Source organism: Perca fluviatilis, chromosome 18 (assembly GCF_010015445.1).
Source record: "Perca fluviatilis chromosome 18, GENO_Pfluv_1.0, whole genome shotgun sequence".
Taxonomy (NCBI): Eukaryota; Metazoa; Chordata; class Actinopteri; order Perciformes; family Percidae; genus Perca; species Perca fluviatilis.
Genome location: NC_053129.1, coordinates 690156 through 716999, shown reverse-complemented (window position 1 = coordinate 716999; position 26844 = coordinate 690156). Strand labels below are relative to the sequence as shown.

Genomic DNA, 26844 nt, shown 5'->3' with positions numbered 1-26844 from the left:
ACACCCCCAACCGGCCCCGTCAGACACCGCCTACCAAGAGTCTGGGTCTGCCGAGGTTTCTTCCTAAAAGGGAGTTTTTCCTTGCCACTGTCGCAATAGCCACTGCTAATGCTTGCTCTTGAGGGAATTACTGTAATTGTTAGGGTTTTGGAATTTATAGAGTGTGGTCTAGACCTACTCTATCTGTAAAGTGTCTCGAGATAACTCTGTTATGATTTGATACTATAAATAAAATTGAATTGAATTGAATATTTTCTTGGATGAAACAGCATCATCTGCCTCTATGCCCCGCCTAGCTGCTGACTCTGCTGCGTTTCCAGCTCTGCCATCTTTTGTTCCCTCTACTGATGAACCACTTGCCATCACTGTCATTCAGCATGGTTTGACAATCACCCAGATTGAACCAGCGGAGCAGTTTACCCCAGAGACAGACGTTGCCGAGGTGTCATCACCACCACTTCCTCTGACCCCTGCCACTGAACATCCAGTCACGACATCAGTCCTGGATAGTAACAATATGAATGAAAAGACCACCAGAAAACCTGACTCTTCTGTCTAGTCTCCTTCACGCGCTTCTCTGACTCGTTCTGCAAACATTGACTTGGATGAAACAGAGGATTCTTCCTCTGCGCCCAGCCTAAAAGCTCCTGTGGCTACTGCTCATCCACCGCCTCCGACTCCTCCTGCTGAACCCACATTGACTACATCAGCTCTGAATAGTGAGGACTTGAGTGAGAAGATGACCAGAGAACCAAACTCTGTTCTGGCTTCAGCTCCAACACCTACCGTCATGCCCGCCGATAGGGGGGGACAAACGGGTCTGTTGTCCCGGGCCCACAGTAGGGGGGGGGGGGCAGAACTGGGCCCTCATTAAATTATGGAAGAATTAAAAATCTTTTTTTTAAATAGGCCTATTTGTGGAAAAAAATATGTAGCATAATATTTGAATTACATAAAAGCGTTTTATTTGTTTTCTTCCTAATTGTCCTGGAAATGGTGGTCAAGAACCCCCCCACCCCCAACATAAAAATGGTTTGGCCACTGATCAAAATTTGATATTGTCACTTGATTTGAAGTTCAGTACGCTCAAAATGTACGGTCAGCACAAGTCCGGAGCTCGGAAAAGGAAAGAAAAGAGAAGAAGAAAATAGAGGCCTTAGAGATTTTCTAAACAAATATTTAAAAAAAGGTGGTGACGGTGAAGCTGGAACTGTCAACGTAGAGCAAGGTAAGAAACAGCGCAGCCAACGTTTACGAGCCATGTAACGTAAGCTAACAGGCCAGCTCTCATGTTAACGTCCATTAGCTTGTATAAAAGCCTGACACAACACGTTAACTTTGACAGAAACAGTTGAGTTTGGTAGCTCCATCAGTAAGGATGAGACAGAGAGAGATCCAGCTGCAGTCAGGTGACAGAGAGAGTGATGCGGGAGGGGCCCGCTGCCCCGCAACGGAGGGACAGAGTCAGGCTACCCGTGAGAGAGAAGAGAGAGAGATAGAGAGAGAGTGATGCGGGGGGGCTCGCTGCCCTGTCGGAGAGTCTGAGCAGGATGGATCAGAGACTGATTACACACTTAATTTCAGTGAGAGATGTGAGGAGAGGAAGAGCAAGGGAAAAGGAGAGATCTGGCCGCGAGGGGGGGGCCCATCTAAGATCTCGTCCCGGGCCCAGGCAAGACTGTCAGCTGGCCTGCCTACCGTGACCCCTGATGATGAACCTCCTACCATCACTGTTGTCCAGGATAGTTTGACAATCAGCCAGATTGAACCAGCTGAGCAGCCTGCACCAAAGGCCGACTTTGCTACATCATCTCTGAAAAGTAAGGACTTGAGCAAGCAGATCACCAGAGAACCAGACTCTGTTGTCTCCACAGCTCCAACACCTACCGTGACTCCTGATGATGAACCTCCGACCATCACTGTTTTCCAGGATGGTTTGACAATGAGCCAGATTGAACCAGCTGAGCACCAAAGGCCGACTTTGCTAAGAGGACATCTCCATCGCTTCCCATGACTCCCCCTGCTGAACCCCCAGTCATTACTTTAGTCCTGAATGGTGAGGATGTGATCAAGGAGCTCAGCAGAGAACCAGACTCAGCTGTGACTGCGGCTCTACAGGCTCTTCAATCACCCATGATGCAGCGCAGGATGACCTGACAATCAGCCAGGTTAAGGTTGAAAAGAAGAGCGGAGTCCAGCGCTTCTTCAGTTGGTTCAGGAAAACACTATGCTGCTGTTGCCTGCCTGAAGACGCTGACTGAGGGCCACATGTACTATCACAAGGGGAAAGTGGGAGTTTCCCATAAAGAGATGGGAGGGGAAGTGTAAAGTGCGCCTGTGATGCCCTTCGGTGTCATTTAAGTGTTAACTTGTGCTTCCTGTTTGCAGGTTACTAATTAGCTCAGCTGGGTCTGGTGTGTTGAGGCCACTTAAGCTGCAGTATCCTCTGTCTCTTCTCTCTGCTCTGGCTGTACTCACAGGCACACCAAGGTTTGGTTATGTTTGATTAGGTTGTCCTAGGTTTGCTTTTTGCTGAGTTTACACTTTACAACACCAACACACGCACCTATTTCACTCACGCACACCCTACACCACTGTTGCTACTGATTTCCATATCCCATTCTGTATATAGTTAATTTTGTCTAATTTGGTTCAGTTTGGTTAAATAAAGTATTGTTTAAACATTTAACATGGTGTTGTCTCCCTCTTTGTTATGACCACCTGAGCAAGGTCATGACAGCGCCTAATTATGTATTTTGCGGTATGTACAAAATCCGCCCGTGACAGCGCTGTGTTGTGAATTCATGCAACAGTCAAGACGTTACGAGTCTCTATAAAGGTTTAACATGTCTTATCTCCGTGCCAGAAAAGTGTGAAAAATCATAACATTTGTTTTTTATGTTATGATATGATATGCAAACAGCCAGCAATAATAACAGACGTAAGAAATGAGCACTTTGAAGTGCAGAGAAATTATTAAGGTGACAAAGTTTTTACTACATCCACAAAGAATAAACAAAGGAATGCATCAGAACAATCATAAAGTACAATACTCTTGAGTTACTAAGAAACTTTCTAATTATAAATGTATATTTTAATGATTGAGGGTAAGGTACTTATGGTATTTCCTTTTACTGGGGACATTAGTCCTATTAAATGTGCAAAGTTGACCAAACGTGAGATAAAACTGCTCTTCAAATGTCGGCTAATAATAAAAAGGTGAAAGGGGAGAGTATAATTAATGGTTTATAGGATAGTACTGGTAAGGTACTCCTATTGGACACTACTGAATGATAGACATTTACATTTCATTAATGTGATGTTTCCCCACAAACTTTACTCACTCTAAACACTAAATTGATTTTAGATAATAGGCTACAATGTATTACTATGAGAATTGTAATACACTATGATCCGTGAAAAAAATGTCAGTGAGTGATCAGCAATTATTAAGTATTATGATACCTTAAGTCACTATAATATGCTTTTTAATGTGTCATGATTATTGTTATAAAACATAGATATTTACGAGTGCTTAGAACTATAATTATACAGTGCTTCAAACGCATAATGCATTATAAGTATGTTTTTATAATGCATTATAGACATGGGTGTGAAATTGTTACCGATATGCAGAGGTGGGTAGTAACGAGTTACATTTACTCCGTTACATTTACTCTGTTACATTTACTTGAGTAAGTTTTTGAAAAAATTATACTTCTAGGAGTAGTTTTAAATCACTGTACTTTTTACTTTTATATTTTATTTATTTATATTTATTTATTTATTTTCAGGACAATGCACATTTAATGAACATGTACAGCAGTACACGTAAAAGTGCCAGATTGTAGCCCAAAGGCTAATTTCCATCTGTTTTACTTGAGTAGATTTGTGAAGAAGAAACTGTACTCTTACTCCGCTACATTAGGCTACAATGAGCTTGTTACTTTTCTTTTTACCTCTTTGGTATTCTACGTGTCATTGTATTATCCCTCGCGTACGCCTCATTTTAATGTTTTATTTTCACAGCGAGAGAGACTTCCGCTAAAGGCTCTACCACGTGACTGTGTTTCACCAATCAAACGTAGTTGTGCAGTCTCGTCACGTGACCGTACTCAATCTCAGCCACAGAACTCAAACCTCCTATGGCGCCATTTTGATGCTACAAAGCCATCACCTCCCGTTAGCATTCCATTGACTCCCATTCATTTTGACGTCACTTTGACAGCGAATAACTTTACATCTGAAGCGTTTAAAGACTCTATTTGTCCATTGTTTAGTTCTAAAGAAACACGACAATGTATAAAATGCTCCATTACCTTGTATCTCACGTTATGGCTCCGTAGCAGACATTTTTGTAAAAATAGGCTAACGATTGTGTCATAACCAAGTGACTTACTGTCGCATAGTAGAGGAATTACTGGCAGTTTCGAAGTACGTTAGCTGTTTAGGTTTAATTACTAATGTTAACTAGCATGTTAGTGATCAGTAATTAGCCTGTGCCTATGTTATCTCCTTACATATACCTACACTCTCCATCTCTGTAAGATTGGGAATGATTGAGATTTCTCTTGGCACAGCTACCAGAAGACTTCACACTTTCAGACACGTTGCTCACGTCACATTTACGCTGTCTCTCTCAGTTGGAGGCTGCGCAGTAAAGCTGGTGATCACCGGAAAAGTGCTTCTAATAGCCTTCACTGGTCTCCGTCCAGAGCAACGGGCTCAGTTGGTCCATTTTATATATGTCAATGATCTCAGCAGCGGGATGGTTTAGCTTTACAGCCTCATATTGAAAGCATGTTTACCTTAGTAAAAGTGCGAAACAGTAGCTACATTATGCCTTGTCTTCTGTGTCTACCAAAACAAACGGACATTTCAGCATTCAAAAACTCAACATCTAACTTGAGGAACTGACGACTTCTTTGCATCCATGCAGTTGGGACAATCACAAGTAGGAGAGCTGGAGAGGTACCTTTCATGTCTGTCCCCTGCAGGTATGGATCTACTCCACACCTTTCCTCACATCAAGAAACTGTCACTCAAAGTCAATACAGGTCTTCCTGCATCTGCAGCCTGTGAGAGACTTTTCAGTCATGCAGGACTCCTGTTCACTGCTAAACGATCACAGCTTCACAGCAAGAACCTTGAGAGCCAACTACTGTTGAAGCTTAATAGTGACATCACTGAGTGATTCTTTTTTTTTTTTAACAATGTGTTTATTGTTTGATTATATAAGACAAGTAACATTAAAATACTTTTCCATTTTGTCAGTTATTTCCCACCCCAACAAGAGAACACATCACTCTCTTCTCCATATAGAAGTATTCAAAAGTCTCAGAAGTAAATACAAAACAGATATTGCAAGGTACCCAAAAACCAAATATGCATTACTATACTTTACACATAAAAGTTACATTTTCCAGCAAGACACTCTTAAAAAACAAACAAAAAAACAAAGAGAAAACAAGCACTAATACATAGTTACACCTCCTGTAATAAATGACCAATATTATTGTTGTTAATTTAGTAATTAAACGGCTTCCATATCCAATTTGTTTTTAATGAAATATGTTATTTTTTCCAGGGCCATACACTGTGCCATGGCATTAATCTTAGCTCCAATAACTGGTGGATCAGACCTTTTCTAGCTAAGAGCTATCATTCTTTTAGCTTGTAATATAGCAAAATCTATAAATTTACGTTGCTGAGAGTTTAGTCTAAGATTCTTTGGGTATAAATGCAGCAAAATCATTTTTGCATGTAGAGGAATATTCAAGGACAAAATTATCTTTGTAATATTAATCACTTCCACCCAGAAGTCCCTAATAACGTTGCATTCCAAAACACAATGCACAAATGATCCTTGAGCCTCTCTGCATTTAAAGCATGTATCAGGGATATTTTTATTAAACCTATTTAGTTTGACAGGAGTTATATAAGTCTGCATTAACCAGTTATATTGAAGTAGTTTTAAGCTAACGTTACCTAGCTGTTTCTGAGCGTTTTTACAGACTTGTCTCCATTCATCCTCGGATATATCCTCACTCAATCCCACCTTCCTTAATTCTAGTTTCGAGGTTGTTGATTCAGTAGACCCTGATGCAAGCCAGTTGTAAAAAACTGATATTAATCCTTTATTATTGCATTTCTTGGTTATTAATTCCTCCAAAGAAGAAAGTTCTACTGAGTGATTCTTTGGTGAAATTGTTTGTTTCTGCATGTTTTGTCACACACACACACACACACACACACACACACACACACACACACACACACACACACACACACACACACACACACACACACACACACACACACACACACACAGACACAGTTTATGAGAGTTTATTGTTCTAGTTCTGCCTGCAGAGCCTGGTAAAAAAGTATAAAGGTTTGGAAATTTGTGTTACTTGTGCTTATTTATTTTTTATTATTATTTGATTGATTTTATTTTTTAAGTACTTGAATTTACCTGGATTATTTTAATTTAAGATATTTTGTAATTTATTAATTTTATTGATTGGATGAACTATAATTTGCCTAAAGATGATTATTTAGTATTTTTGTCTGTCTGATTGAATGCTTGTGTTAAAAAATAAATCAGATGTTACTCAGTATATGAGTAGTTTTTTCACCAAGTACTTTTTTACTCTTACTCAAGTAATTATTTGGATGACTACTTTTTACTTTTACTTGAGTCATATTATTCTGAAGTAACAGTACTTTTACTTGAGTACAATTTTTGTTTACTCTACCCACCTCTGCCGATATGGTATATATTTTATAAAATCTGGGTCCACCAAGTATTTCTCATTTTTTCTGTGATAAATCTGTTGTTCTAAATCTTGCTCTGAAGCAATTTTGACAGTTAAAAAAAACAGTATATGTCGCAGTTATAAGGACTAATATTTATAATCTGATTGAATCCAAACAGAACAATTCAAGAATGTCAGTAAAAACTGTAACTCCATCTATAGACTGTATTTATTATAACAAGAGACAGAAATAAGTAGGATGATTAGGAAAGGAAGTAGGGACACGTGTGTGTGTATGTGTGTGTAGGTGTGTGTGTGCGGTTCGCATGACAAGGTTTTCTGTTCTATGGTCGACAGGTGCTAAATAATAAAAGCGCCAAGAACAAGTGAGAGAGACAAAGTAGACGAATGGAAGAGGAGAGGCAAAAATAGAAGAGAGTGGTGGAGGAAGAGAAGAAAAACATGGGAGAAGGAAACACAGGAAGGAAGAGGACAAGACTTATGAAGAGAAAAGTGCAGCTTGTTCAACTCTGAAACTAAACATCACTTTCTCCTCTCAATGTCCTTCCTTTGTTTGTGTTATCTCTCCTTCACTCTTCATACCTTCTCCCTGCTGCTGTTGGAGATCAGTGCCAAGCAATAGAGCTCTTCTGATTATGGAAGAGAGCGGAGGTTTGGAGACGGGGAGGGAAAAGCAGCGCTGTAGGGCATGACTGATGGTTCGTTGGTATTGTGTGTCTTGTGTATGAATAAAAACCAAGGCCTGTAAAATATTTCTGTTCAAATCCTATGTCTTCATATTTTTAGCCCTTGAAATTACTTCAGTTTTACAGCCTGAAAGTCACATTATCTGGGAAGCAATATTTGGACATTTAATGAAGCTCAGCGCACATTCTTTCAGGAAGACGTCATTACCCCAATCACTACTCCATTCTTAAATCAAATCAGCTGTTCAAGAAGTGACGTGTCAGTTAAACCAATCAGACTCGACCACGAGATTCAAGGGCCAATCACAGCCTTACAACTCTGCTTTAAATCTGTTCTCTCCCTGTGCTGTCAGCTGTCATTTCAGGCCAAGCGCTCGACCCTCCTCCTCCCCTGCCGCCTCCGGTCGTAGTGTTTCTCCCGGCTGACCACTCCGTTGCCTCTTCGGTCCAGTCTCTGGTCTCTTCGCCGCCGCCACTGTCTGGGCTCCATCGGGGGGTTATGTTCCTATTCCCTACCCCTTTAAGAAGATTAATTCGATGGAGTCCAATCTCCAAAAGACTTTGTACATTCAATATCATACAGTTGTACAATAAATGTTTTTGCATATCTGCAAACGAAGTCTCTCCTGATTGAATTCATAGGCAGCCCAAACTTTGTAGGGTGGAAGACAAACATGTCAATATGACTGAACCATTACAAGTTTGTACAGCATGCCCTAGATTTGGAAAAAAGTGTGAAAAGACTGAAATTAAGGGTAGCATAAACTTTGAGCAAAATCTAAGAGGGTGCACCAACTGTTTTCCTGGATTTTGACCCATATCAAATTGTAGTCATTAGCTATCTCGCTCTTCCTTTTCATGACAAAGAAATAGTCAAATCAACACTTACTTTTTCTTTGTCCCTGATGTATTTCTGGAACCTCTTCATCTGCACGCTGGTGATGTGGGTGACTGGTGTGTTGAGCCATCTCCTCACAGAATCGGAGGCCTTCTGTATTACCTCCCTCTGCTCCTCGCTGTAGTCGCCTGGCCTGTCTTTTTGTTATTGTACTGACTGTAGGGCTCCCACATCTCCTGGAAGGTGTGATCCTTGAACCCTATTTGGCCGTAGATGTACCCGTTGATGTTGGCTTCGAGGTGACAGGAGATTTGTGGGAAGCTCTCAGCGTGAGGAGGTCTTTCACCCAACGGTTCCCCACCTCTCCCTTCCGATGTGGGTTTCCTCTCACTGGTGCTTGTCAAGCATGCTGAAATTACTGTATATAATATGTAAACATTATGTAAACATGCTTATTAAGCCCACCAACATCGCTTTTCAGATGTTTAATCTATACTGCCCCAATTAAAGTGAGAACATTTTAGGTAAAATGAAAGTCTAATCATGTCTGGGTGTTTATAACCAATTTATATCTGTTTTCACTTTTATTTCATAAATGGCATTTGAAAAAGTGACCAGCTTTTAAGCTTTGTTATTAATGCAGAAAAAAGGTAAACTTCCAACATGCCTTGTAATGTGAGGATTGGTTTTTATTGCAGAATTAGTCATCCTTTTCTTTCTAAGCTTGTTGCTGCTACTTTTTGTCTGTGATTGACTATGGCGATGTTTTAACATATTAATGGCTTCACTCCTTAGATACCATGGAGTACTAAGGTTTATTTCAAATCTCATCTCTCTGTCCTCAATGTCCATTTGAAATGCAAAAGAAAGACTTCTATGTATCTTCTATGATAATTTGCTGCTGCACCCTGGTCTAGTGGAGCTGGTCTCTTTTTATTCTTTTTTTTTATTATGATTTTCCAGGTCCATACATTACCGACAATGATAATACATATCATACGTCTCATTAAGCCATCTGTAAATGTACATTAATAGCCCCCAGAAAAGTATCACAGGCTCCGTAAGCATAACAAAAGTGAGCAAGGACCCATTAGGTATTCATACTGCATTATATACGCATAACCATTCTTAAATATAGAGCTGGTCTCTTTACATGTTTTCTAAAGTAGGTTGAAGGTGTTGCAGAAGGGTACATCAGGTTGTAAATGCTTTGACTGAGCTATTTGCCCCTGTGTGATCTAGGAAAAAAATACCTGAGTCTTCTTTTTGTTGTTGGTATATTCCTGGTGTTATTTGAAATTGTATGTTCTGTTTTATTGCACCTTGGGATCAGTAGGCACATGTCATACATGTGCTTCAATAACTTAATATTGACAAATAATAAATAGATGACCAGGCTACGATCACCGGAGACCTCCGTTGACCGCAGACGCAGGTTCAGCTTTGAATGTCGGCGTGTGATTGGTAGGCGGTCAGTGAATCCTACGTTTCCAATTGGTAGTCTATAGTCAAACGGAGAGCTAAAACTACTTTTTTACTCAACTCTTTCTGTTAAGTAGAGCCGTATTTTGTTGGGGAAGGAGTACATTTACTTTCCTCACATGTTTCTGTCAAATAAATATATTTTTTTATCAGTTAGCTATATTCCAGCTATCAGATGTGCTGTCTGTGATCAGGCAAATGCATTTTGTCTCTTGCACAAAACTATTTGAATTATTAAATGTTGCATTACGTGTTGCCTAAATTGCATGTGCACAAAATTGACTGCTTGTGTAGTGTTTCCTTGCACTCGAGGACACTTTAAATTGACCAAAGAGTATAGAAGTAATGTCTATACTCTTTGAATTGACTAAGAGGTTTGCAGTCCCTGCACTTGTGACATTCTGCAGCTTCTATCACAGATCACATGTGAATTAAAGATTATTTCTCAAACGTATGACTAAATACGTCCTGTTTTAAAATGATCTGTGGGTTGTTGATCCAAAACAAAAATATCTTGTTGTGTTACAGTGAAGATGTCTTTTGAGCTAGCTAGCTAGTCATAGAAAACACTGCTTTCATTGTAGTGTTTTTATTATTTGTATTATTCTTACTTAATAGTAAAATAGTAAAAATATTTTCTAATATTATCATTCTTACTGTAGCCCAGTGACGGACTGGCCATCCTCTATGGGCCCCTACTGATAAAAAATATATATAATAATAATAAAATTATATCAATAATTTGTCTTTTTATTTTTCAAAAAGTTATTTTTCAAAAAGTTATTTTTATTTGTGATCGTATGTAGAAAAACAACACTACCCACAATCCTAAGCGTTGCAACGACATCATTGTTTGGTCCAAGTCGCTGTTGCCATGGGAATGTTTAAAGCACCATGTACCCGTGAACGGCGAGAGCGAGCAACGACAATAGAAGTCTATGATAGTTTCAAAATGTTTTTTTTAGCGCCGAATCCATTATCACCGACCACCACCAAGATAAAAGAAAATGAATTGCGGCACGAAACGACCAAAGGGGGGAGCCGAGAAAAAGAGAGAAAACAAAGATAGCACGGTTGGCTTCAGGTGAAGAATGTGCTAAATTAAGTGATTTATTTTCCAAACAAAAAGAGTGTGTTGCTTCAGATAATATTAACGTTAGCAGCTGCATATTTTGGTGAAAATGTTGTAATTTGAACTGTGGCTGTGCATTGCTCTTTCCGTGTTTTGGTGGAGCTGTTTTATTATGTAGCTAGCTTGCTAGCTACTGTGCTTTAACATCGAGCCGTTGTATTTGTGGTGGCTGTGCCTTTAGTGGAGCGTATCATGTCGTAGCACCGACACCTAGCTAGTGGTCTGCAGATGCTTTAAGATGTTAAACTGTTGTTGGCACATTTTTGCTTTTTATGTTTTTTTTTTTTATGTTTTATGACATTTGTGTAACGTTGGGTGCATAGAAATAAAATGGCATTAAGTTAATTTGAGTCATTTAGCGGCTGGCTCTCTGCCTCGAATGTTACTACTCCACGGTTTGTTTAAGTTTATATGTTAACATGGCAACGGTACACCTTTCTGCTATGTTGATTTGAATGGAAATGGCCTTTTCTATCCATTTTTATTTCTATGGGTTGGTGTGGTCTGAAAATAGTTGTGTTGCAAATGCCAAAGGCCGTTTTTTGATCCTAGTCCGTCACTGCTGTAGCCTACTAGTTGCAGCTATAGTATGTCAATGGATATATATACTGTTTATGTGTCTGACATATATTAATACTTGATTGATTTATTTGAAAGGACATTATAATGCAGTCTGAAGTCTATATCATATAAGTATAATTATTATTATTATTATTCTAAGTGATATTTGTGGCAGACCTTTTGCATTTTTTTTATCAAGCCCAGTGCAATAATGATGTGTGACCAGAGAAATATTTCTCAGTTTATTTAAGTTCAGTTAGAAGGTTTAGTTAAGTGAAATAACTTGCTTAGTGCTTGAAACAATAATGTGATTATCAGTGAAGTAATTGCTGTGTGTGTTTGTGTGTTTGTACTTTCAGTTTCACAATGGCAGTATAAAAACGAGAAATCATCGAGAAATGTTTAGATCCATTTTTGGACTAAAATTCTTTGCAAGACCTCGGTCTTCAGAAGATATGGACTCTTCTTCAAAGAAGTCCAAACGAAGGAGTGAGAGACCATCGTCTCCTGAAGACCTCAACCCTCCCACCATCTTGAGGGTGCACGGACGAAGGGGTGAGAGACCTTCGTCTAGTGGAGGTACCAACCCTTCTACCCTAATGAAGGAGCACAGGGAAAGGGGTGAGGGGCCTTTGTCTTGTGCAGAAAACCAGCCCTCTACCACCAGGCAGCAAGAACGAAGGGATGTGAGATCTTTGTTCATCGTGGGCACCAACCCTTCTACCATCAGGAAGGAGCGCAGACGAAAGGGTGAGAGCCCTTTGTCTTGTGCAGAACACAAGCCCTCTACCACCAGGCAGCACGTACGAAGGGGAGAGAGCCTCTTCATCCTCTGAAGACAAGCAGCCTTCTACTCCAAGGCGGCAGCAAGCATGGAGAGGTGAGAGCCCTTTGTCTTCCTCTTCTAAAGATGACCAGCGTTCTACCACCAGGCAGAGAGTACGAAGGTTTGAGAGCCTTTCCTCTTCATCCTCCGAAGACAAGCAGCCTACTACTCCAAGGAGGCAGCAAGCATGGAGGGGTGAGAGCCCTTCGTCGTCATCTTCTGAAGATGACCAGCATTCTACCACCAGGCAGCAAGTACGAAGGGATGTGAGCTCTCTGTTCATCGTTTGGCACCAACCCTTCTGCCATCATGAAGGAAAGCAGGCAAAGGGGAGAGAGCTCTTTGTCTTCCTCTTCTGAAGATGATGAGCCTTCTACCACCAGGCAGTGAGTATGAAGGTTTGAGAGCCCTTCCTCTTCATCCTCTGAAGACAAGCAGCCTTCTACTCCAAGGCAGCAGCAAGCATGGAGAGGTGAGAGCCCTTCGTCGTCATCTTCTGAAGATGACCAGCGTTCTACCACCACGCTGCTAGTACGAAGGGATGTGAGCTCTTTGTTCATCGTGGGCACCAACCCTTCTACCATCACGAAGGAGCGCAGGCAAAGGGGTGAGGGCCCTTTGTCTTGTGCAGAAAACACACCATCTACCACCAGGCAGCAAGTACGAAGGTTTGAGAGCCCTTCGTCGTCATCTTCTGAAGATGACCAGCGTTCTACCACCAGGCAGCAAGAACAAAAGGATGTGAGCTCTTTGTTCTTCGTAGGCACCAACATGAAAGAGCGCAGGCGAAAGGGTGACAGCCCTTTGTCTTGTGCAGGAAACTGCTGCCTCTACCACCAGGCAGCAAGAACGAAGGGCTGAGAGCTCTACCTCTTCATCTTCTGAAGACAGTCAGCCTTCTACTCCAAGGTGGCAGCAAGCACTTAGGGGTGAGAGCCCTTCGTCTACATCTTCTGAAGACGATGAGCCTTCTACCACAAGGAGGCAGCAACAAAGAAGTCCTTTGTCCTTCGTAGACATCAACCTTTCTACACCTTTAGGCAGAATGGAGGAATTGGTGAGAACCATTTACCCTGCATTGACATTGACCAGTCTACCATCTGGTGGGAGCATGTACGAAGGGGTGAGAGACCTTTGTCTCGTGGAGATTTCAACCCTTCAAACACCTTCAGGCAGGACGGACGAAGTGGTGACAGCCCTTCCTCTACATCTTCGTCTTCTGAAGACGACAAGCCTTCTACCACAAGGAGGCAGCAAGAAAGAAGGGCTAATAGCCCTTTATCTATCAATCTGAGTGCAAGAAAGGAGAGGGAGATCATTGAAAGAGAAAAGCAGCATTTGGAGGAGGAGGGTTTAAAAAGAGAAAGAGAGAGGTGTGAAAAGATGAAGAGAAAGAACCAGGAGAAGGAGAGGAAAACGTTTGGTCTGCGTTCAAGAATGTACATTTGGTGGCTCAATTGCAAGATAGACCACATTTGCCAGGGACATCCAATCAACCTTTGTGGATGAGCGCTACCTCCTGCGTCATGGTAAGAAAGTAAACTTACATTTTGTCACATAAAATGTCATACAGGTATATGTATCGCCTCCTTTTAGATCACAGTAGATCAGTGGTAGCCTGACATGGTCATACTCAGAGTCTGATTCTGCCCCATTGGGCTGCGATTATGGGGCGTGTTCCAACCGAACCAGGAAAGAAAATGCCTTTGTATTCATTGGATAGACCTACAACCAATCAGAGCAACGGAACTCAACTCAACTGTCAACAGAACTCAACACCGTGTATCGTCTCATAGCAACCACTCTTTGCACAATGCATTCGTTCTAACTTCCGACTTTTATACTTTTTTGAAGCTGTATATATCATTTGTATATACAGCGTGTAAATATGAATGTGGATAACGTTAGTGATAGTGACATGCTCGCTACAGTTGCATTTCTAGAGATGAATCGGCGAAAACACGTTTTTTTTTTTTTGATTCACGGCTTTGTTCTAACGCCACTGGGCACTCCCTCTCTTAAGTCTCTCTCTCTATCTCTCTCCACCACATAACGCTACCGTGCTTTCGGGCGGTTGTTGAGGCTCCGCTCCGTCTAAAACTATTCATCCATTTCGTAAAGCTGTTTGTAACGCAGAAATAAAATGGATTAATGATCATTTTATTCATATAGTTTATATCTGACTTTACCAGCTGACTTCTCTATTGGCCGTTGAAACAGGTGAAGCCTCTTATATTCTAAAACCAGCCTCTCCCACTTGAACAGCTGAGCCTACCATCAGCTAGTTTGAGACAGGCCGGTTGAGGATTTTGAAATTAATGCGCTGTCGATATCTTCTGTAACAGACGTGATGGTGGAATCTACACATCGCAGTTCTCCAGCGGCAGCCACTTGTTGTAAACAAATTCAACCCAAGCGCTCTTTGGTGACATGGTTGATTCTGTTACTGTTGATCATCTGTCCGACAATTTGATTGGTCCGAACAGATCTTGTTGGAGCAATAATTGCTCCTCAACGGATCAAGTCCAGACCGAACTTCCTGACCTTGAATGTTGTGGGCGGGGATAAGTTTGGCTGGCATCCAGGCTAGATCAGTGGTGGAACAAGTATTCAATTTCTTCACTAGTAAAAGTTCCAAAAAAAAAAAAAAAACTCCATTACAAGTAAAAGTCCTTCATTGAAAGTCCTAAAAAGTGAAATTATTATTCACTAAAGTCACTGTAAGTAAGTAAAAGTAGTCAGAAAACCAGCCCATGTGACTAATATAGGCTAATTACATTACAGTGAACCGTTACAATGAAAAACACAAGGTGTGTTAATTAGAGGTGTTAGCTAAGATAGCTCTTATCTCACTTATGGCGCCAGGGCAACATATATTTTTAAAAACTTGCAACAAAACAAATATGTTGACTATTTCCTTTTGGGAGGGGTGTGAGTGTACAACTGGACTCCAGACTTAACCTTTCATATGCTTTTGGTTACAGATCCCCTCAGAAATCCAGAGAAAATGGCAGAAAAAGAACGGCTGCTTGACCGAAGGAGGGAGCTGGTCGTGTACAAACGCAGACAAGAATTTAAGGTGGAGAGGGAAGTGAGGAAGCAAAGACTGAAGGTAGAGAAGAAGGAAAGAAATGCGAAGAAGATGGAGAATATCTCTGAGTTATGCAGCAACTCAGAAAGCCCAGATATGTTAAATCTTCCCTACGGGCCAATGCCAGTCAGGTCACACAAACTCGGACTTGTTAACATATATCAATTAAGATAAAAGTAGAGCAATCAGAAAATGGCACCAAATAGAGAGATGTAATTGAGGGAGACGGCAAACATTTCAGATTTGACAAAACAGAAGTAAAGAAAAGTAAAATATTCTTTTAAAACATTAGCAACCAACATCAAATATCCTTGTAAGTACATGATAACACCCTAGATGTTGGCTTTAATTCAATTATACAGTCAAAGACCATTGTGCAAATAACAGTGTCCTAACTTAACGCCACCTGACCCAGGCCCCTTTTACACGAAGGGAAGACGCAGATATTTTCCTGCGGCTTGGCCTTTCATTTACACGAAAACCCTGTTTTTATCACAGAAAACGATTATTTCTAAAAACTCCGGCCAAAGTGGAGATTTTGGAAATCTTCGTTTGCACGTTTGCATGTAAACTGAGACAAACGGAGGTTTAGGCAGCCGAGAGAGGGAAAGAGGACGTGATTGGTTGCTTTTGTTGCTATTGTCGGGATTCTGATTGGCTAAAGTGGGCTTGAGCTTCTCGTTACATTGTCACCTACAGGTTTGGCGTGCTCTTGACTGCATTGACGGCATATATAAACACGGGTACATATAAACAAACACTTTTCTGAAAACGGAGAGGTTGAAATGTCCGTTTATGAAAATAGCCGGCCACGTGTAAACGTAGCACCAATCTAATTCATCCTAACCTAGGCTAATTTAACCAAGGTTAGCCCAACACCTATCCTAATTTAGCTTTGGTTAGGTTCTGGCAGAGACCTTAGGGTTTGGGTTGGACCCTAAAGACAGTAGAAAGAAGTCAAGAATAGGTTGAAAATAGTAATAAAAACACAGTAGAAACACTAGGGCGAGAAAAGTGAAAAATTCAAATAGCCTAAGCGACAAACTTCGAAAAAAGCAAAATAAAACTTTGAAAAAGGAGACAAAAACTTTTAAGAAGGGCACCTGGATAGCTCAGTTGGTAGAGCGGGCGCCCATATACTCCTCGACACAGCGGGCCTGGGTTCAACTCCGACCTGCAGCCCTTTGCTGCATGTCATTCTCCCTCTCTCTTCCCTTTCATGTCTTCAGCTGTTTAGATAAGACAGTAGAAAAAAGTATGGAAGAAAGGCAAGAATAGGTCAAAACAAACGACAAAACCTTAAAAAAATTTAAAAAAGGTGACAAAACTTCAGAAACAGCGACAAAAACTTTGAAAAAGCGACAAAAAGAGTAGAAGTAACTACAGTCTTATAACTGAAAAACATTTAGCAAAAAATGTCACGGGGGGACACGTACCCCCTTTTGAGAAACACTGGATTAGATCAATGGATCACAGGTGGAATGGGTCCTGAGTCCCGAGGAGACTTAATTATAGATTTAATAATATATTTTGTTTGTAGTGCACTTTACATTTGGAATAAATCTCAAAGTGCTACAGTTAAGATCGTAAAAGCATGGTAAAAACATCAATATAAAATACAAATAGACAGTGCAATGACTTGCAGGGTTAATAAAAACTCATAAGTTCTGCTAAATAGAAATGTTTTAGTCGTTTTTTATATCAATAGTTTGACGTGCCCTCAGATGGTCAGCATTCCAGATCGGAGGAGCGGCAGAACAGAAAGCCCGATCACCCATGGTGCTGAGCTTTGTTAGTCTTGGGGAGAAGGAGGCGGTTTGAGTTTGCTGAATGAAGGGATCGAGTTGTAGTTAGAGGGGTGAGTAGTTCTTTCAGATGGGGGGGGGGGCATTTCCATGTGGTCGTATTCTTATACTCTCATCAGGATCCTTGCTAGCCTGGCTCCGCCCTCCTACGTACCTCCGCTCAATTTTAATTTTCCTTGAGTACAACATCTGGGTTTGCGAACAGAGGGAGTGGCTGAGAATGATGACGTTGAGGTTCGGTAACCTTCGGCAAGTTCCGTAATGGCGGCGGAGAAAGATGCGAGCAAAGCCATTCGGTCCGTTGTGGCAACGCTGCCAAATATCCAGAAGTTAAAGCCCGAGCAAGAACAATCTTTGCAGAGTTGTGTTGGTGGCCATGATGTTGTGGCCCTCCTCCCCACGTGGTTCGGGAAAAGTTAGCTTTTCCAGCTCGCTCCGTTAGTGGTGAAGGAGTTGGCTAAGGCTAACGCTAGCGATGCTAATGCTAAACATACACTTAAACAATAGCATTTGTTTTTTGCCAGGCGTCCATGCTTATGCAAGGTAACATAACCCCATTTATACAGGTCCTATCCCCTGGCCAATCGGCTATCCTAACCTTAACCACTCTAGGTCAAATGCCTAACCCCAACCAATCAAGCTGCTTCGTAGGGCGGGTCTTGGCATGGCCAAAGTGGGGTTCGTAATTCCACAAGCCGATATTTGTCGGTTTCCCCTCTTGTTGCACATGCGCACGACATACGTCACCAAACGTCAGCGATTGGTTACGGCAGATCCAATAGTTTTAAACTTCAACAGAGTACCCGCCTTCAAGGAAGTTAACACTTGTCAATGGAGAGAGGCCAGACTCTCTGCACAAACGAAATGTACCAGAGTCTGGTAGGACCAGGCTAGTCTCTGCAGGCTTTTCTTAGGGATCCTGATGAGAAGTGCGTTACAGTAATCCAGTCTGGAGGAGACAAAGGCATGGACCAGTTTTTCAGCATAAGGTGAGTGCCCTCCAGGAGGCGCTACAGGAGCCTCTGTTCCAGCCCCCCTGCTGCTGCTCAATGGTCCTTTTTTTGGTTCATGCTTCATGATGATGATGATAACAGGTAAACAGCCAAACCCATTTTATTGTTTCATTGCATTGATTCAGATGTAGATTGTATTCATCTTTTATTTAGAAGTTTTTTTTATCATAAGGAGCTTTTTATACTTATTTTTTAAGTTAAAGTAGCAATACCACAGCGTAAAAATACTCCATTAGAAGTAAAAGTACTCATTATAAATAATTGACAATATATGATACATTATGAAAGTGAATTATTATTGCAGATGGTGAGTAAGCAGCATTGTATTGTTGTAGCTAGTTGAGAGGTAGCTCATGTCACGCCCCCGCCTGCCGTGACTTCTGCACTGTGACAGTCTGGTGTGTGTGTGTGTGTGTGTGTGTGTGTGTGTGTGTGTGTGTGAGTGTGAATGTGTTTTGGTTTATTTCTTCATTTTGTTATGCCTGCCGTGTGTTTGATGTGTTTTTTGGGTGAGTGTGAGGACACGCCACCCCCTCCCCCCACTGTTGATTCTCCCCACACCTGGTACCAATTCCAATCAGCGCACCTGCTACTCATCCTGCTCCATCATCTGCCTTCAGATGCCAGTCTAACTTTCCTCTCCCTGCCGGATTGTTGCTTACCACTGAGTATGCTTTTTCACCAGTCTTCGAGAGTTGTATCTAGTCTAGTTTCTTGTTGTTGTACTTCCCTGTCTGCTCCGCTCCCTGACGGTACTAACTGGAAGATCTCTGTTCTCAGAAATAACTCACCGTCAGAGTCCTCTGCTGCCAATAGCCACGCCACGCACTGGAACATCAAGTCTGCAGCCCCACTGAGGAACACAGCCCAGCACCCCCTCTGGCCTCTGCCAGTCCAGCCATCTTCGAACCCAGCACCCCCACTGCCAGCCCACACTCACAGCTTCCCCTTGTGCCAGTCCCGCCATCTTTGGACCCAGCACCCCCACTGCCAGCCCACACTCACAGCTTCCCCTTGTGCCAGTCCAGCCATCTTCGGACCCAACACCCCCACTGCCAGCCCACACGCACAGCTTCAATAAAATAAGATTCTTTACCACCTACTCCAGTTTGCACCTGAGTTCTGATCCTCCTTCCTGACAGCTCATTGTGTTTAATTTACAACAATGCATAATTTTATAAAATTATCACTTTTTGTATGAAAATTCTTAGTCTGGGAGGAACTAATAACTAAAGCTGTAGTTAAGTTAAAAAAAGGACAATATGTCACTTTGTAATGTAATGGAGTGTCATAAAATGAAAATGCTAAGGTGCAACAACTCAAAATTGTACTTTGAGTATATTCAGTCTACTGGTGAAGAGGAAGGAGAAGATGAAGAAGAAAACGAGGCTGGAGAAGAAGATAAAGAAGTAATTAGTCCTGACATCATCCTTAAAGACATCCAGGTTCTGTATCCATCCACCAAGTTTGCCCCTGACTAATCTATAGAGACGGACCAGTGTTTTACTCCAAGAAATGTGACAAAAAGTCTGTTTCTAAGGTAAAAGTCAACTGCAACTTTTTTGAAGAAACTATACCAACAACTGGGAATTGTATTCTGTGCTAAAACCAATTTTTGGGACACTATCATAAATAAGGTCCTTTTGGGAGCTCAGTAGTGAATATGGGACAAAAGAAACATCTGGGAAATCTTCAACATATCTGAAGCGGATGATGATGATGGAACAAAAGCAAGAAAAAAAATCAACATTAAACAAATATTGAAGTGATAATCCAAAAATGTGTTGTTATACATTTTGCGTCACCTTGTGGTCACATCATTATTTGGTTCATGCTAAGTGTTTTTACAGATGAATATGATGATTCTTCTTCTGTTTTTGTACTGAGTTGCATCCAGTTAACTCATATAAACAGTAGCAATTAAGCTGAATTACCTCAGAATTAAAGATTAGAGTATAAGCAGCATTGTAATGTTGTAGCTAGATGAAACAAATGCTAATGAGTTATTATATTTGGTAGTTTAATCAATATTAATGATGCAAATTCTCCACAATATTTTCAACACTTTTCAGAACAATTTGTCAAACTGGAAGAATGCTTGACAATTTTAACAATCACCAAATATGTATTAAAAATAATTAATTCACAACCCAAATAAACTTTTACAAGCCAAAGTCAAATAAAAAAAACATAAAGCCATAATCTCTACAAAACAACTTCTTTTCATTTGCAGTGATGAGGACTTTCTCTTCTCTCTACTAGAACTTTCCTCTCAAGGATATGTAGGTTTCAAAAAAGTGCATTCTGGGAATCAGTAGATTGACGATATAATCCCAACTCAAGAGCCACTTACTGGCTTTCTCCAGAGTTTATACACATCCTGGCAGATAAGTGCTATATATGTAACCGTAAAACCTACTTTTTGAGTTGCATGTCAAAAGATCCATCTTCATGACAACATATGAAAATCAATTGGTCAAAAGCCCCAGAAAAGCTAGTATTCAAATTAGTTTATTAGGATAAACCCCTTGTTTTCGAGGGGGTCCCTAGCAAGTGGCAGGGTTCGTATGTGATGTGTTTTCAAGGTTTGAAAAGTGCTTGAATTTTGGATAAAATGCTTGAAAATGCTTGAAATTGTAACTGTATTTCTTTCACAACAAATACCTAACTTACTGAATAGTTTGTTTATTAAATGGAGAAATAAAATGTTGGAGAGCCTAAAATTAAACCTGCTCGCTTGTGCATGTGTGACTGCGATCTGCCACCATGCCAAGACCCGCCCTAGGAAGCAGCTTGATTGGTTGGGGTTAGGCATTTCACCTCAAGTGGTTAAGGTTAAGATAGCCGATTGGTCACGGTTACGCTACCTTGCGTAAGCATCATGGATACCTAGCCAATAAATGGTATTGAAGGGCGGGTCTTGGTGTGGCCATAGTGGGATTTGTAATGACGCTGCCGACAGGTTGTCGTTTCAATGAACGTTGGCTGGAAGATGAAAATTTATTATGGATTAAACGGGGACAAACCCTACGAGTTGCCTATTGTAATGTCTGCCTATTTGTTTACGCTAGTAACTTCTAGCTAGGAATTCGCAGGCTAAGTGACTGAGAGTACTTGGTGTGATAATGTAATGTAATGTTAGTATTGCATGTCCGTTATGGCACGTTCATTTGTGGAATATGCAGTGAACATAGCCAAAGTTACATCACAGTAACTGTAACGTTAACTACCCGCAAATTAAAACCTGCAAACGTTAGCCCAGTGCATAACAACAATCGTTGATTGCTGAACAGAATCATGTCATCCAAGTAGCCTACTGTAGGTTGAGGATGGCCTTATGCAATATTTACACTGCTCTATTCCAGTAGATACAGTTGAAACCAGATATTTACATACACTTAAAAGAAAAACACAAAAACATTTATTTCTTTACTGTCATACATTAAATCAGAGTAAACTTTTTCTGTTTTAGATCAATACATATTAACACATTTTTTGCATTTGTTAAATGTCAGAATCGAGCGAGGGAAAATTTTTATGTATTTTTTTTTATCACTTTCATCAAAGTCAGAAGTATACATACACTTCCTTAGTATTTGGTAGAATTGCCCCGAAACTGTTTCACTTGGGCCAAACGTTTTGGGTATCCTTCCACAAGCTTTCTACAATAGTTTGCTGGAATTTTGGCCCACTCCTCTTGACAGAACTGGTGTAACTGGGTCAGGTTTGTAGGCCTTCTTGCTCGCACTCGCCTTTTCAGTGCCGCCCACAAATGTTCTATGGGATTGAGATCAGGGCTTTGTGATGGCCACTCCAATACCTTGACTTTGTTGTCCTTAAGCCACTTTGTAACTAATTTGGAGGTATGCTTGGGGTCATTGTCCATTTGGAAGACCTATTTGCGACCAAGCTTTAACTTCCTGGCTGATGTCTTCAGATGTTGCTTCAATATATCCACAAAATTTTCTTTTCTCCCGATGCCATCTATTTTGTGAAGTGCACCAGTCCCTTCTGCAGCAAAGCAGCCCCAAAACATTATACTACCACCTCCATACTTCACAGTTGGGATGGTGTTCTGAGGCTTCAAAGCTTCGTCCTTTTTTCTCCAAATATACCGTTTATCATTATGGCCGAACAGTTCAATTTTTGTTTCGTCAGACCACAGGACGTCTCCAGAAAGTAAGATTTTTTTCCCCATGTGCAGTTGCAAACTGTAGTCTGTCTTTTTTATGGTGGTTTTGAAGTAATGGCTTTCTTCTCCAAGAGTAACCTTTTAGCTCATGGTGGTACAGGACTCGTTTACTGTGGATAATGACACTGTCTTACCAGTTGCAGCTAGCATCTTAACAAGGTCTTTTGCTGTTGTCCTGGGATTGATTCGCACATTTTGCACTAAAAAACATTCATCTCTGGGACTCAGAATCCGTCTCCTTCCTGAGCGGTATGATGGTTTTACATTCCCATGTTTTTTATACTTGCGTATTATTGTCTGAACAGATGACCATGGGACCTTCAGGCATCTGGAAATTGCACCTAAGGATGAGCCACACTTGTGGAGGTCCACAATTCTTTTCCTGATTTCTTGGTTGATTTCTCTTGATTTTCCCATGATGTCAAAGAAAGAGGCTCTGTGTTTGAGGTGTGCCTTTATATGCATCCACAGTTCTGTCAAGAGGAGTGGGCCAAAATTCCAGCAAACTATTGTAGAAAGCTTGTGGAAGGATACCCAAAACGTTTGGCCCAAGTGAAACAGTTTCGGGGCAATTCTACCAAATACTAAGGAAGTGTATGTATACTTCTGACTTTGATGAAAGTGATAAAAAAAATACATAAAAATTCTCCCTCGCTTGATTCTGACATTTAACAAATGCAAAAAATATGTTAATATGTATTGATCTAAAAAAGAAAAAGTTTACTCTGATTTAAGGTATGACAGTAAAGAAATAAATGTTTTTGTGGGTTTTTTTGAAGTGTATGTAAATATCTGGTTTCAACTGTAAATGTATATGAGTGCAGAGAAGGAGAGGGAGAGAGAGTTTGATCCGAGTGAATCCAGCTGGCGCTGCACACCTACAGTGTTGCAGGTCCCAACTCGCTGTGGCTCATCAGGTAGGCTGATGATTAACTAATTTCAGTGAGACTAAACACTCAACTGGAACGTTTTCCCAGTCTATTGAACTGTAAACTAGAGATGCACCGATTACAACTTTCTAGGCCAATTTCCGATTTTCTTTAATTTAGGCCAGCCGATACCGATTTTAGCCGATTCCGATTTAAATTTTTTCTAACCACTTTACAGCACACACAAATATTTATTTTCTATTTTTTCTTTAATAGAACATTTTGCACAGAACATAAAACATTTTTTGATCACTATAAAGTAGAACTATATAAATGACTCCTGGTGTGGGAAATCCACACACATCTAAAGTGCAATGTTGGAACCATTTCCTTCTTTTCACATCCAATATCACACTAAAGAAATGTGATTTTGGATTTTGGTGTTGTCCTTCCATGCCCTATTTTTTCCATGCAGGTGTTGCATATTGCAAACTTGTTATCTTCTGCACACACGCTGAAGAATTTCCAAACAGCTGACATGTTGCAGGTTAATTGACGAGGTTCCCTACATGTGCGAGAATAGCGCGGACACGCGCTTCACACCGCAAGTGGCGCGACACACGGCGGAAAAGATGAGAGAAAGCAAAAAGAGACTGTGCTGTCGCGTGTGTGCGTGCGTCCTTGAGAACTGTAACTCGTATAACTTATGTTGTCAGTTATTTGTAGTGTTGACCGGCATGAAATCGGCATATGTCAGACTGACCTGCCGGTCGCCGGTCATGGCCAAGCACGTGAAAACCGGCCAATTCCGGTCACCGGCCGGTCGATCGGTGCATCTCTACTGTAAACAGATTTTATAAATTCAGGTGTACTCTGTTATGTAACGTGTAATTATGAGAAGATGTTTGCTGTGTCTGTTTTGTATTATATTACTGATTCATTGACATTACAGTACATAGAAAATTGAACTTTGACTGCACCCCTACATTTTTGGCAGGAGCAAGCATAGAACCCTGAAGTTATTAATGTTATCCCAGCACAGAATACAAATAACAGCTTTTTGTTTAATTTTTAGGTGGAGAATGGTGATCCATGGCGGAATCTGTGGCTTCAGCAGACTGGCTGTGTTTTTGCAGGCTTCAGACAATAACAGAAGTAGCACAGTGTTTGATCAGTTTGTTCAAGCCACTGCTAGGTATGGGGTACCATCTCGAATAAGGTGTGACTACGGGGGTGAAAACAATGCTGTTTGCTTGTTCATGAATATTTACCGTGGATCAGAAAGGGGAAGTGCCATACGGGGCAGAAGTGTCCATAACCAGCGGCTTGAGAGGGTTTGGGGAGATCTTTGAAGGGGTATGACTAATGTGCACCACCAGCTTTTCTCCTTCCTTGAAAATGATGGAATCATTGACTGTACGAATGAGCTGCAATTGTGGGCACTGCATTATGTTTACCTGCCACGGATTAACCGGGACCTGGAGGTTTTCATGGAACAATGGAACAACCATGGCTTGCGCACTGTTGGCCACCGCACACCATGTCAGATATTTGTCCAAGGATGTCTTCAGAGGCAAACACAAGCACTCACAACCATGGCAGAGATTTTTGGATCCAACACTGCTCAACAAGGTGCAGCTGCTGCTCTTCCTGCTCTGAATTGGCAAGAAGTAGTAACAGTCCCTCCTAACCAGTCCAAGCCATGCACAGATGCAACAACTCCAGGATGTGGACACTCTGGCAGGACCTATTGGTAGTCTGGCTATAGCTACACTCCAAAGTGTAATTGACATTTTGGAACAGTAATTTCCCATCCATGTCACGGCCATGGCCATAAACCTGCTACATATAGCTGTAGCTATAGCTATAATGACTTGTATCTGAGCAAATTTTGTCACGAGTGATGAGACAGCGTTTGCACTTTGGTTTCAATAACAGGTTGGCGAGTAGCACTCTCCAAAACAGTGCTTTGCCTGAGCCCACTAGCATCAACCTGAGTCACGTTAACTCAGGATTTCCACAGCATGCATAACGTCTGCGGACCGGCTCCGCTGCGCGTCTGCTGCGTGCTCCGCCGTCCGTCAATACCCACCAGGTCCGGATTTGTTGCGGCACGGCTGCGGCCATGACTGACAGCTGTAGTCACGAGGACTCACAAGTTCTCGCGAATTCACGTAGAATAGAGCCAAAAAAACAACACCAGTTAGTTTACATCCAGAGGAGTAGAGGGGAAAAAGCTCTGTGCTGTGTTTTCAAGGTGTAGTGCAGGGAAATATGATCCGCCGTGAGCACGGTGTATTTTATTTTGAAAATTAACCGGATGTTTATTTTGTTTTATCTGCCGTGTGCTGAATTGCTGCGGAGCGCTCTGGTGTCCGGCAAAAATAGAAGTTCTGCTTATCTGCTCCGGAGGGCTGCGGACCGCCGGAGCTGGGACGCAGTCGGAACACAGCCGTTCTGCAACCGGTGGAAATACACACACTGACTGTAATGGAAACCTAATGACTCCGCCGCCGTTCTGCAGCTGTTACGCATCTAGTGGAAAACCACGGTTATGCTTAGCTCATAGGTGGTAGCTCAAGCTTGACGTGCTTCGGTGATATTTTAATTCGGCTTTACACAATGTGCATACGGCTTTCGACTTGTCTACAAGCCGTCCGGGAGTTTTAGAAAATAAAAAGCGCCATTCAGAATTGTGTTGCTGCTGCATTTCTCCATCATGCCTGCAGCCAGCAGCAGGAGGATGTGTTAGGAGGAAGTATGACAGCTTCATGATAAGTAAAGGTGCGGCAAAGGGTCAAAATAGTAGCCTGTTAGGCACGACATGAAGCCGAGTGAAGTGAAAATAAATTAATAAATGGAGGCATGCGATTAAAAAAAATGAACGGGTTGTGCTCGGCCCTTACTCGCGTCGCAATTAACGCGTTAATGCTGACAGCCCTAATACATATACAGTATCTCACAAAAGTGAGTACACCCCTCACATTTTAGTAAATATTTCATTCTATCTTTTAATGGGACAACACTGAAGAAATGACACTTTGCTACAATGTAAAGTATTAAATGTCCAGCTTGTATAACCGTGTAAATGTGCTGTCCCCTCAAAATAACTCAACACACAGCCATTAATGTCTAAACCACTGGCAACTAAAGTCAGTACACCCCTATGTTAAATTCCCATAGAGGCAGGCAGATTTTTATTTTTAAAGGCCAGTTATTTCATGGATCCAGGATATTATGCATCCTGATAAAGTTCCCTTGGCCTTTGGAATTAAAATAGCCCCACATCATCACATACCCTTCACCATACCCCCACATCATCACATGCCCTTCACCATACCCCCACATCATCACATACCCTTCACCATAACAAGAGATTGGCATGGTTTTATGTCAGTTATCCTAATAGCTAGTTTGATTTGCATTGAGAGATGATTTTATGGAAAGTACCCCATGCCAATCTCTAGGTATGGTGAAGGGTATGTGATGATGTGGGGGGGGGGGGCTATTTTAATTCCAAAGGCCAAGGGAACTTTATCAGGATGCATAGTATCCTGGATCCATGAAATA

General features: G+C 41.3%; 1 protein-coding gene across 1 annotated transcript in view; it reads left to right on the top strand.

Moving 5' to 3' along the window:
* The window catches only part of LOC120547161 (gastrula zinc finger protein XlCGF8.2DB-like), a 94042-nt gene that overhangs the window by 44906 nt on the left and 22292 nt on the right, over window positions 1-26844 (top strand). The window contains exon 2 of the mRNA XM_039782630.1: window positions 10915-10919. Coding sequence (XP_039638564.1) covers window positions 10915-10919 — 5 coding nt within the window. The remainder of the gene's footprint in view (window positions 1-10914; window positions 10920-26844) is intronic.